The sequence below is a fragment of the Megascapheus bottae genome, chromosome 9 (genome assembly GCF_031878675.1).
Source record: "Megascapheus bottae isolate mThoBot1 chromosome 9, mThoBot2.hap1, whole genome shotgun sequence".
NCBI lineage: Eukaryota > Metazoa > Chordata > Mammalia > Rodentia > Geomyidae > Megascapheus > Megascapheus bottae.
Window position 1 is genome coordinate 21,885,037 of NC_143517.1, and position 12,483 is coordinate 21,897,519.

General features: G+C 46.1%; 1 protein-coding gene across 6 annotated transcripts in view; it reads right to left on the reverse strand.

The window, feature by feature from the left end:
• Positions 1-12,483, reverse strand: part of Stau2 (staufen double-stranded RNA binding protein 2) — a 616,065-nt gene that overhangs the window by 271,686 nt on the left and 331,896 nt on the right. For 2 of the 6 annotated variants that reach the window (XM_090338962.1, XM_090338961.1), the window contains exon 1: positions 2,467-2,831. The exons of 1 other annotated variant lie outside the window; for it this stretch is intronic. Coding sequence is in view for 1 of the 5 variants with exons in the window: in XM_090338963.1 (XP_090195089.1) it covers positions 2,467-2,469 (3 nt within the window). In the remaining 4 variants the exon portion in view is untranslated. Of the gene's footprint in view, positions 1-2,466; positions 2,832-3,126; positions 3,145-3,585; positions 3,696-12,483 lie in introns of those variants that run through there. 3 more of the 6 variants (XM_090338966.1, XM_090338968.1, XM_090338963.1) reach the window with 3 other exon arrangements.

A 12,483-nucleotide genomic window follows, 5' to 3' on the forward strand; every position in this document is an offset into this window, starting at 1 on the left:
AGGCACAGTGGCTTACACCTGTAATTCCAGTTACTCAGGAGATTGAGATCTGAGGATGGTGGTTCAAAGCCAGCCCCAGCATAAAGACCATGAGACTCTTATCTCCAATTAACCACTAGAAAACCGGAAGTGGCACTGTGGCTCAAGGGGTAGGGCAATAGCCTTGAGCTTAATATTAATAGCTCAGGGACAACACCCAGACCTAGAGTTCAAGCCCCACAACTGACCAAAAAAAAAGAAAAAAAAAATTTAATTACATGCCATGAACCAGGAGTTTGGCCTAGTGGGTAGAGTGTTTGCGTTGCATGCACAACACCCTGGGTTTGATTCCTCGGTACCACACATACAGAAAAAGCCAGAAGTGGTGCTGAGACTCAAATGGTAGAACTCCACCTTTGAGAAAGCTTAAGGACAGTGCCCAGGCCCTGAGTTCAAGCCCTAAGACTGGCAAAAAAAAAAAAAAAGTTACATGCCACACTCTCTAAAATTGAGACAACACATTCTTGTACTAGATAGCAACATTTTTACAGATACAAAACACTGGATTTTTAAGAAGAAAAAAACTTTTTGTAAAGAAGCTGGCATTCCTTCCTACCAACTATCATCCATCACTTAGAAGTAAATTTCCTATTACACTGCCAGATAATGAAATATGGTAACGATGACTAGAACTGAAAATACACACAGCTTAACATTAGAGGTTCACATGTTTAATAGTCTTTTGGCAAAATGTAACACATCTACAATTCAAAAGGTAAGTGCTATCTCTGGTTTACAGTAAAATACAAATAAACTAAACAATAAAAGAGTACCATAAAGATACCACCTTACCCCAACAAGAATGGCCAAGATTTTGAACTCAGACAATGACAGTTGCTGGCGGGGTTGTGGAGAAAAAGGAACCCTACTACACTGCTGGTGGGAATGTAGACTAGTTCAGCCACTCTGGAAAGCAGTGTGGAGGTTCCTTAAAGAACTGAAAATAGATCTTCCCTATGATCCTGCCATACCACTTCCTGGCATCTATCCTGAACAGCATGACCCAGAATATTATAAAGACACCTGCTCAGCTATGTTCATCTCTGCACTATTCACAATAGCCAGGCGATGGAAACAATCCAGATGCCCTACTGCAGATGAATGGATATAGAAAATGTGGTATATATACACAATGGAATTCTACATAGCCAACAGACAAGATAAAATAATGGCATTCGCAGGGAATTGGATGAATCTAGAGCGAATCATGTTGAGTGAGACAAGTCAAGACCTAAGGAACAAAAGGCACATGGTATCCTTAATATGCGGCTATTAAATCCAAAGAGTACAAGAGCGAGGACTCAATAACTATGGACATGATAATGACATAAAAACATAAAAACCTATGACTCTACAGACATAATGTTTTATTTCATAAATTGATATGTTTCTATGACATACAAACCCTTAGCCTAATTTTGATTAAGTTCTAAATACTAAGTCCCAGAGATTGTAATTAGAGATTCCCTCATTGAACACTTGTTTGTTAAACTTGTCTTTTAAAATATGATGTAAACATAAGCCATATAATGAATGATTGTTGTTCTTAAGATACTATGCTATCTCTCATCACTTTTGCTGTCCATTGGTTATCTCATATTGTTACACTATCTCGCTTTGTTACCTGATATATCAGATATATTTGTATTTGGTTATCTGAAATTGGATAGGGAACGGGGAAAACAAGATGAGGGGTGGGGGTGTGGGGGAGGGAAATGGGGTGTACCAAGACATGTGAAAGGGTATCAATGTATGGGAATTAATGCACCATCTATCTGGCAAATATCATGTAACCCTTCTATTAATTACAATAAAAAATATATGAAAAAAAAAGAGTACCATATCACAAGATAGCCAGAATAAGTTTGGGTTTAACGATTTTATTCAGATTTTTTTCCCACTTCATGTAATCACCTAAAAGTAAAGTTGGCCAGGTGCCAGCGGCTCATATCTGTAATCCTAGCTACTCAGGAGGCTGAGATCTGAGGATCAAGGTTCACAGCTAGCTGGAGCACAAAAGTTTAGACTCATCTTCAATTAAACCACCAGAAAACCGAAAGTGCTTCTGTGGATCAAAGTGGTACCCTTGGGCTCAGAGACTGTGGGCCCATGCCCAGAGTTCAAGCCCTACGAGGGATGAAAAAACAAAAACCAAAAAAAAAAAAAAAAAAGTAGGTAAAGCTGGCCACAAATGACTCATATCTGTAATCCTAGCTATTCAGGAGGCTGAAATCTGAGACTCTGCAGTTCAAGACCAGCCCAAAAAGCCAGAAGTAGAGCTGTGGCCCCAAAATGGAACTGAGCTAAGCTTTACCTGGAAAAGCTTTAGAAAGCACCCAGGCCCTGAGTTCAAGCCCCAGTAGTACCCTCCCGTACACATACATACACACATACATACACACACACACGCGGATGGGAAAGAAATACCATATTAAAATGTTGCAATATTTCCTTCTACAAGGTTAGGATCATCCAACCTGCCAATCAGATCTTGATTTCAAGTGTTCCGAGCTTTTCTGAAAGACAAGGACACCCCAGAAATCCAAGTATCAGCTCACCACAAGTTCACCAACATCATAAACACAAACATCCAATAACACAGGCTTCCAGTCAGTGAAACACATGTAAAAGATCATCATTCCTCTCCCTCTTTGCAGGATCTAACCACTTTTTTTTTCATTCCCGGGTTCGACCCTAATTGGATGGTCCCTCCCGGCTCAACCTTTTTTAGGGGAGAAGATCATGAACACCCTTTCAAAGAAAACGATTCACAGTGCAAAAAGCAAACCCTTGCATCATTTTGGGGACTTCCAGACCACCCCTCACCCCCCGCCCCCGCCCCGGCCATGATCCCCGCCCCCTCTGCCAAGAATCCCAGCTTTGCACTGGCCTCGGCGGGACGCCCGCCCCGGGAGAGGACGGAGCCGCCGACCACCGCAGGCCGGAGCCGAGCTTTGTCTGGTCGCCCCGGCAAGGTCACTACAGCCAACTACCCCTTTAAGCCGCGTCGTGGCGGTCAGCGCTCGCGCGACCCGCGACGGAGCGCGCCTGTCATCGGATCTATTTTGTCCCCGCGGCCCCACCTACCTGCCCAATTTCGGCGAGTGGCGACCGCGCCGCTGGCCCATTACACAGGAATAGCGGCCGCCGCCGCCGACACCCCCGCCCGCGGCGCGGCCCCCGCCCCGCCCCCGGCGCCCCGACCCTCCCGGCCTCCCGCGCCCCCCCCCCGCAGGATGCACTCCCCCCCGTCCCACCCCCCCTTCGCTCCTCCCCTCAGAACACCTGTGTCGGCCCACCCCCTCCCCACGCGCCCCCATCCATCCGCCCCTCCCCCACCTCCCTCCCCTCCCCCCCTCGCGTCGGGCCCCGCGCAGCCCCGGAGGGAGGGACGGCGCGGGGGAGGGGAGGCCGCCCGGGGGCCGCTCTCCTCGGGGTCCGGCCACGCCGCCGACCCGCAACGCTCCACGGCGCCTTCAGCCTCCACCTCCGGCGGGGAGGAAGTGGGGGTGGCCTCCCAGGCACCCCCAACGAGGGCATATTTACCTTCTAGCCCGGGACACGCTGCAGACGGCTCCCACATTGGCAAGCACCACACAGAACTGACCCCGCTCGGCCGCCGCCGCCGCCGCCGCCGCCGCGGGCTTCCACGCCTCGGCACCCCGCCCCCCGCCTCCGCCCGCCTCCCTGCGCTCCCGCCGCGCCCTCCGGGCCCGCGCCGCGCGCCCCCGCACGCCGAGCGGGCTCGTGCGCGCGCACGCCGGCTCGCGCCGCCCCGCCTCCAGCCCGCGGCCTTTGTCCACCGCGCCGCTCCCGCCCCCTGGCGGTCTCCTGGCTCGCGGCCAGAAGGGACCTGCGGTGCTCGTGGCCCGCGCGCCAGGCCTGGGGACTCGCGTGGTTCCCGGGACGACCGCGAGCGCGTGGGGAGCTCGCCGCGTGCGCAGCCGGCCACCCCGGCGCGGCTTCCCGCCCCTTGGCTGCAGAGGGTGGGCCGCGGGCCATCGCCGCGTCCACACCTGCGCTCGGCGGCGCCCTCCCCTGCCCCGCGGCCGGGGCTGTCTGCCGGCGGAGGTCAGCCACGATCTGCCTGGGGGTCCCCGGCTCCGCTCCAGGCGCTCGCCTGCCAGCGGGGCTGCGCGATGCCCGCTGCGCGGTGCCCCGGCGGCTGCGGGGCGACGCCCGGCTCGGCGGATCCCGCACCTTTCGGGTCTGGGGGCGCCCGAGTGTCCTCCCCACCCCAAAAATTAAAATCCCGTGCGATCGTTGAAGAAATCCGGAGAGCCAGAGACGAGGACCGTCAGAAAACAGCGCCCCAGAACCCGGGTTGTTGAGGCAAAGCCATCCGAGTTTCACCCGCCCTGCTTCGGATGTGGTCACCTGTGTCCACCCAGATACCTTCAACCCCGCGAAGCCCCGTCAAACTCCACTCTTGTAAATAGCAGCAACAAATAGTCTGCTAATAAAATAAAGTCTAGCCGGGCGCGGTGGCTCACGCCTGTAATCCTAGCTACTCAGGAGGCTGAGATCTGAGGATCGAGGTTCAAAGCCAGCCATGAGACTCTTATCCCCAATTAACCTCTAGAAAACCGTAAGTGGGGCTGTGGCTCAAGGAGTAGGGCGGTAGCCTTGAGCTGAAACGCTCAGGGAAAGCGCCCAGGCCCAGAGTTCAAGCCCTACGATCAACAATAAAATAAATAAAAGAAGACTAGAAACGAGATGATATCCATTTGCCTTATTATTCCTAGAGCTCCTGCCCGGGAAAATCACTGGCCTGCCTGAAAAAAAAAAAAAAAGTGTCTAGAAACGTGTGGTGTCCCTCACATGTAAATCCAGTAGTGCCTTGTCCGCAGATGATATTTGGGAATGGATGGTTTCGAAGGGCAGGGATAATGAAAAGCAGACAGAGCCGCTCAACATACCAGATCTACTGCAATAGAAAGTTGAAGGGAGTCGGGGGGCATGTTGAGTGCGAAGGTGGAGGGACTTTCAAGTAAGTTTTACGCAGGGTGGATTACCTGGGCCTACTTCTATAAGCCTATTGTTGGAGCAAAGGCCCTGTGGGAGTCAGATGTGGCCTGCTTTGAGGAACTCCTGGGTCTGTCAGCGGGGCCGAGTGGGCTTTCACATTGTGAGATTGCAGGTCCCCAATACGGGGACAAGTCTGAGGGGACTATTACACTATGCTTCCAGTTTTTTTGCTTTTGATTTTGTGTCTCACTGCCGGGGCATGAACTCAGAGCTGGAACACTAGTTTTTCTCTCAAGGCTAGTGCTTTACCATTTTTGAGTCACACTTCTGGTTTTTGGATAGTTAACTAGAGATAAGAATTTCAAAAACTTTCCTTCTTCCATCTTCCAGTAAAACTTGGTTATCCCTTAATCTGCACTTTGGTTTGACCTATTGATCAAGTTTTCCACCTTTTTCTTTTTCTTTTTTTTGCCAGTCCTGGTCAAAAATTTCAGGTTCTGGGCACTGTCCTTAGGCTTTCTCAAGGCTAGCACTCTACCACTTGAGACGCAGCACCTCTTCTGGCTTTTTCTGTGTATGTAGTACCAAGGAATTGAACCTAGATCTTTGTGCATGCTAGACAAGCACTTTATCACTGGGCCATGCTTCGGGGCCCCAGGATCTTTCTCTTTTCTGCCTTCCCCTCGCTTATTGAACAAATCATCCTTCAGGCCATTCACAAATCACCCTGAGAAGACAGGCATTTCTAACTTCTCTGAGCAGTCCAGCTCTTCTTTGAGGTCCTCTTGTCCCATATTGTAGATGAATTCCATTGCTTGTTTCCTATCCTGTCTTCTAGCAACAGTATGTTGGTGAAGATCAGGCTTGGTGAGTCATTCATCTTTGTCTTCCTAGTATCCAGCAGCAAGTAAATGGACAGTAAATGCTTTTGGAATAAATGAAGCTTTATTTGTTTTCTTTCTTTCTTCAATCATGGAGCTTGAACTTGGGCCTGAGCACTCTCCCTGAGCTCTTTTATCTCAAAACTAATACTCGTCCACTTTGCACCACAATGCAACTTCGGGTTTTCTAGTGGAGGTTAAGAGTCTCATGGACTTTCCAACCTGGACTGGCTACACATCATGATCCACAGATCTGCCTCCAGATAGCCGGGATTACAGGCATAAGCCACCAGCACCCACCTTGCTTCCTCTTTGTCTTGTCCTTTTGTTTTGTTTTGTTTTATTTTGCCAATGCTGGGGAGTGAGCTAAGAGCCTAAGCACTTTCCTTTGGCTTTCCTTGAGGCTAGTGCTCTACCACTTGAGACACAGCACCACTTTTAGCTTTTTTTTTTAAATGTATGTGGTATGGAGGAATCGAAGCCTGGTCTTTGTGCATGCTAGGCAAGCACTCTACCACTAGGCCAAAATCCCAGCCCTTGTCTTTTTTTTTTTTTTTAACTTGCTTTTCCTCTAAGATTCTTGCAGACTCTAGCACCTGTCATATGAGTTACTCTCCATATGTATATATCTGAATACATCTTTAATTGCTATACTCTGCGCTATGCATTTCTTCCACTAGACTAGAAAACCCTTGAAGAAAAGAATGGCTTCTTTGTTATTTTTCCCTCCAAGACTAGTCCCCTGCTCAATAAGTACTGAATGAGTGGATTAGTGAATTTCACAAACATTGACTTAATACCACATGCCTAATACTGTTCTTGGCTTAGTTGACACACAACAATGAAAAAGATCCAATAAGTCTTTGTTCCCAGTGAACCTACAAATGAATGAATGCATAAAGAAATGCATGTAATTAATACTTCCACACTTTCCCTGTTAGAACATTGTTCTGGAATTTTCCAGAGTACTGTTTATGTAGTCACTGATAAATGTGTTGCTTGCTGGGGGGTGGGGGGGGAGGGAAATGGGTACCAAGACATGTGAAAGGATATCAATTTATGTGAATTAATGCACCTTCTATCTGGCAAATATCATGTAACCCTTTTACTAATTACAATAAAACAAACAAACAAACAAAAAAATGTGTTGCTTGCAACTCATTAAGAAAGTAATAATGTCAACATAGCTATTAGAATATCACCCACATACAATAATATGCTAAAAATAAAAGGAATGAAATGGGGACCATGACATGTGAAAGGGTATCAATGTGTGGGAATTAAGGCACCATTTATCTGGCAAATATCATGTAACCCTTCTATTAATTATAATAAAAAATATATTAAAAAAATAAATAAAAGGAATGTTCCAAATTCAATCATTAACAAGAAAAAGTAGCCACACCTGTAATCCAAGAGGCTGAACCATGCAGGTTTTGAGGTTTGAAGCCAGCTCAAATATAAAACTCCAAGAGACGGGGCAGGGAGTTTGACTTACTGGTCAAGTGCTTGCCTAGCATGCACAAAGACTTGGGTTCAATTCCTCGGAACCACATAGATAGCAAAGCCAGAAGTGGTTCTGTGGCTCAAGTGGTAGAGCTCTAGCCTTGAGAAAGCCCAAGGACAGCGCTCCGGCCCTGAGTTCAAGCTCCAGACCTGGCAAAAAAAAAAAAAAAAAAAAAAGAAAGCTCCAAGAGACTGCCTCCAATTAACAAGTAAAATTCTGGACTGGAGGTATTGCTCAAGTGATAAGCACTAGCTATAAGTAAGTCAAGCTTGGGCCAGGAACATGGCCTAGTGGTAGAGTGCTTGCCTAGCATGTACCAAGACCCAGGTTTGATTCCTCAGTACCACATGCATAGAAAAAAGCTGGAAGTGGTGCTGTGGCTCAAGTGGTAAAGCTCCAGCCTTGAGAAAGTCCAAGGACAGTGCTCAGGCCCTGAGTTTAAGCCCCAGGACTGGTAAAAAAAAAAAAAAAAGCCAAGCTAGTCAGGTACCGGTGGTTCACACCTAAAATCACAGTTCAAAGCCAGCCGGGACAGAGCAGGAAAGTCCATGAGACTCTTACTACTAAGAAAGAGCTAGAGGTGGCACTGTGACTTAAGTGGTAGAGTGCTTGCCTTGAGGACAGAGAGGCTCAGGGACAGAGACCAGGCCTTGAAGTTCAAGCCCACAACTGGTGTGGGGAGAAATAGATAGAAAGCCAAGCAAGAACATAAGGCCTGAGTTCAAGCTCCAGTACCAAAATTTTTTTAAAAAGAAGGGAAGGAAGGAAATGAAAAGAAAACCCCTCAAATCTACTTAGTATGCTACAAAGGAAGGAATCCCAGTTCAAGGTCAACTCCTTGATATATTCAAGAGACCCAATGTCAAAAACAGCCATCAGGGGCCAGGAGTTTGGCCTAGTGGTAGAGTGCCTGCCTAGCATGCACGAAGACCCGGGTTCGATTCCTTGGTACCACATACTTAGAAAAGGCCAGAAGTGGTGCTGAGGCTCAAGTGGTAGAGCACTAGCCTTGAGAAAAATCCAAGGGACAGTGCTCAGGCCCTGAGCTTAAGCTCAGGACTGGCAAAAAAAAAAAAAAAAAAAAAAAAAAAAAAAAAAAAAAAAAAACAGCCATCAAAAACCAGAGCCAGGGGCCAGGAGTTTGGCCTAGTGGTAGAGTGCTTGCCTAGCATGCACGAAGACCCGGGTTCGATTCCTCGGTACCCCACATACATAGCAAAAAGCCGGAAGTGGTGCTGAGGCTCAAGTGGTAGAGTGCTAGCCTTGAGAAAGTCCAAGGACAGTGCTCAAGCCCTGAGCTCAAGCCTAGGACTGGCAAAAAAAAAAACAAAAAAAAAAAAAACCAGAGCCAGTGTAAGTGGTGCTGTAGCTTAAAATGAAAACACAATAGCTTTGAGCTCAAGAGCTCAGAAACAGGGCTCTGAGTTCAAGCTCCACCACTGATTGCTGACCCCCCCCCCAAAAAAAAAGACAAACCAGAGCCAGATGTACAGCACAAGTAATAGATTACTAGCCTAGCAAGCTTAAGGAGGTCCTAAATTCAACCCACAATTGTGCCAAAATGGGGGAGGAACAATAAACAAAGACCAGTGCATGGTGATGCATGTCAGTAAAGAAGTACTTGAGTGCCCAGTACAGAAGTACTGTACATTTGCAGCCAACTTGGGCTACATAGCAAGTTCCAGGCTAACTTGAGTTGACCTATCAAGAAACAATAAGAAAACAAAACATATCTAATGAATCAAGCTGAAGATGTTTTAGGTTATATAAAACATGCTTCATAATTTTGTGCATGGTTCATGGTTTTTGTTTTTGTTTTGTGTGTGTGTGTGTATGCATCAGTTCTGGAGCTTGAACTAATGGCCTTGGTATTCTCTTTGTGTTTTGTATAAGGCTAGCATTCTACCACTGCAGCCACAGCTCCACTTTGGGCTTTTGTTGGTTAGTTGGACATAAGAATCTCATGGTCCCTGGCTGGCTGACTTGCAGCTGAGATCCTCACATCTCAACAGCAGCCCACGGAGTAACTAGAATTACGGGTATGAGCCACCAGTCACTGTCTTCATAAATATTTTAATGTAATTATTATTAATGTGTTACATAGAAGGGTTAAAATTCTTTTTTTTTTTTTTTGGACTTTCCTAAGGCTAGAGCTCTACCACTTGAGCCTCAGCACCACTTCCGGCTTTTTTTCTAGATGTGGTACTGAGGAATCGAACCCCGGTCTTCATGCATGCTAGGCAAGCACTTTAACCACTAGGCCTAACTCCCAGCCCAGAAGGGTTACAATTCTTAAGTTGGGTAAGGAATACGTTTTTCTTGGACAATGTCATCCCTTCCTTTGCTTTCTCATCCCTCCCTACAAGTTACATAGATCCTTTTCCACAGTGTATACTGAATAGCGTGATTGAGTTTGCTCACCCATTCTCCTTCCCTTTCTGCACCCCTTCTTTTGCAAAAACAAACACCACCATCATCAACAAAAGCAAAAACAAAAAATTCATAAATGTTTTTACATAATTATTTGTACATTGACTTCTTTTCCTCTATATCCAATATGTCTCTGGTTTTTACTTACAGATATGTAAGAAGATATTCTTAATATGCCAAAAAATTGTTACGTGTGTGTGTGTGTTTGTGTGTGTACACATGCGCACATGAGTGCCAATCCAGGGGCTTAAACTCAACACCCAATACCCACAGTAGTGGGTAGTTGTTTTTTGTTTCGTTTTTGGTCCTGGTGCTTGAACTCAGGGCCTGGGAACTATCACTGAGGTTTTTTTGTTCTAGGCTAACACTCCACCACTTAAGCCATAGCTCTAGCTCTAGCTTTTTTTTTTTTTTTGCCAGTCCTGGGCTTGAGCTCAGGGCCTGAGCACTGTCCTTGGACTTTCTCAAGGCTAGAGCTCTACCACTTGAGCCTCAGCACCACTTCCGGCTTTTTTCTATGTATATGGTGCCGAGGAATCGAACCCGGGTCTTCATGCATGCTAGGCAAGCACTTCAACCACTAGGCCAAACTCTCGGCCCTAGCTCTAGCTTTATTAGGTAGCTTACTGGAGACAAGAGTCACACACACAGGGCCGGGAGTTTGGCCTAGTGGTTAAAGTGCTTGCCTAGCATGCATGAAGACCCGGGTTCGATTCCCTGGTACCACATACATAGAAAAAAGCCGGAAGTGGTGCTGAGGCTCAAGTGGTAGAGCTCTAGCCTTGAGAAAGTCCAAGGACAGTGCTCAGGCCCTGAGCTCAAGCCCAGGACTGGCAAAAAATAAATAAATAAATAAATAAAAATTAAAAAAAAATTAAAAAAAAGAGTCACACACACAGACTTTTCTGCCCTGGTTGGCTTTGAACTAAGAACCTCAGAACTCAGCCTCCTGAGTCACTAGGATTGACTATAGGCATAAGCCACTGTACCTGGTTTAATGAGTAGGGTTTTTTTTTGTTGTTTTGTTTTCTTTTGTTTGGTTTGTTTGGTTTTTGCCAGTCCTGGGGCTTGAACTCACAGCCTGGGCACTGTCCTTGGACGCTTTTTGCTCAAGGCTAGCATTCTACCACTTGAGACACAGCACCACTTCTGGCTTTCTCTGTATATGAGGTACTGAGGAATCAAACCCAGGGCTTCATGAATGCTAGGCAAGCACTCTACCACTAAGCCACACTCCTGCAACTTGCTGGGTAGTTTTTATGCTGATTTCTACTATCTACCTCAAAAAAGAGTTTGCACCATGCCCTGGAGTTACTTACTGAAGTGTAAAATCTCACAGGCCAAGAGTATGTCTTCAATACAAAATAGCCTCTTCCTAATCAGTCTCATGCTTCAGTCACTGTTAAGCATGTGACTTCCCAGGCGGAAGGATGCTCCCCTAGGTTGCACAGACTGGTATAGCATAATTATTGCAGATTTGATGGGAGCATAGTACTCTTCCCCCATTATTAGGTCCAGGGTGTCCCCCGTATTCTTTTTGTTGTTGCTGCTGTTTTGTTTTTCTTCTTTTTTTTCCCCAAGTATTTTTATTGTAATTAATAGAAGGGTTACATTATATTCACCTGATAGAGGGTGCATTACTTCACATACATTGATACCCTTTCTCATGTCTTGGTGTTTTTCCTCTTTTTTTTTCTGTCGGTCATGGGGCTTGAACTCTAAGCTCTTCATTTCAAGGCTAGTCTTCTACCACTTAAGCCACAGAGCCATTCCTGATTTTCCTGTTTATGTGGCACTGAGGAATCGAATCCAGGGATTCATGCATGCCAGGCAAGCACTTTACCACTAAGCCACATTCCCAGCTATTCTTCCCCTACCTTTGAGTCAAGGTCTCTCTATGTCATTCGGGTTGTTATCAAACTCCGTAGCTAAAGATATGGAACCAACCCAGATGTTCCTCAGTTGATGAGTAGATCAACAAAATGTGGTATTTATACACAATGGAATTCTATGCTGCTGTCAGAAAGAATGACATCACCCCATTTGTAAGGATATGGAAAGACTTAGAAAAAATCATATTAAGTGAAGTAAGCCAGACTCAAAGGAACATAGGCTCAATGGTTTCCCTCATTTGTCATAATCAGTAGAAACCTTGGGATCTCCTAGCAGAGGTTTACAATAGAACAAAACCTAGATACATAAGGCCATACAGTATGCCACTAAATGAAAGGACTTCCAGGATATAGAAACAAAAAGCCATATAATGAGTGATTGTTTTCCTTAATGTACTATGTTATCTCTCATCTCTTTTGCTGTCCCTTGGTTATCTCATATTGTTACAATATTTCACCTTGTTATCTGATATATTTTATATATGCTTAATTAGTTATTTGAAGTAGGAGAGGGAAGGGGGGAAAACAACATGAGCAGTTGGGGGGAAGGGGGTGGGAAATGGGGACCATGACATGAGAAAGGGTATCAATGCATGTAAAGTAATGCATGTCTATCTGTGAATATAATGTAACCCTTCTATTAATTATAATAAAAATATATGAAATAAAACACCCTAGCTAACCCAGGAAGACCTCCAACTTGAGCTCCTCCTGCTTCCACTTCCTGAATATGAGTTACAGCTGTGTTTGAGCAACCACACCCAGG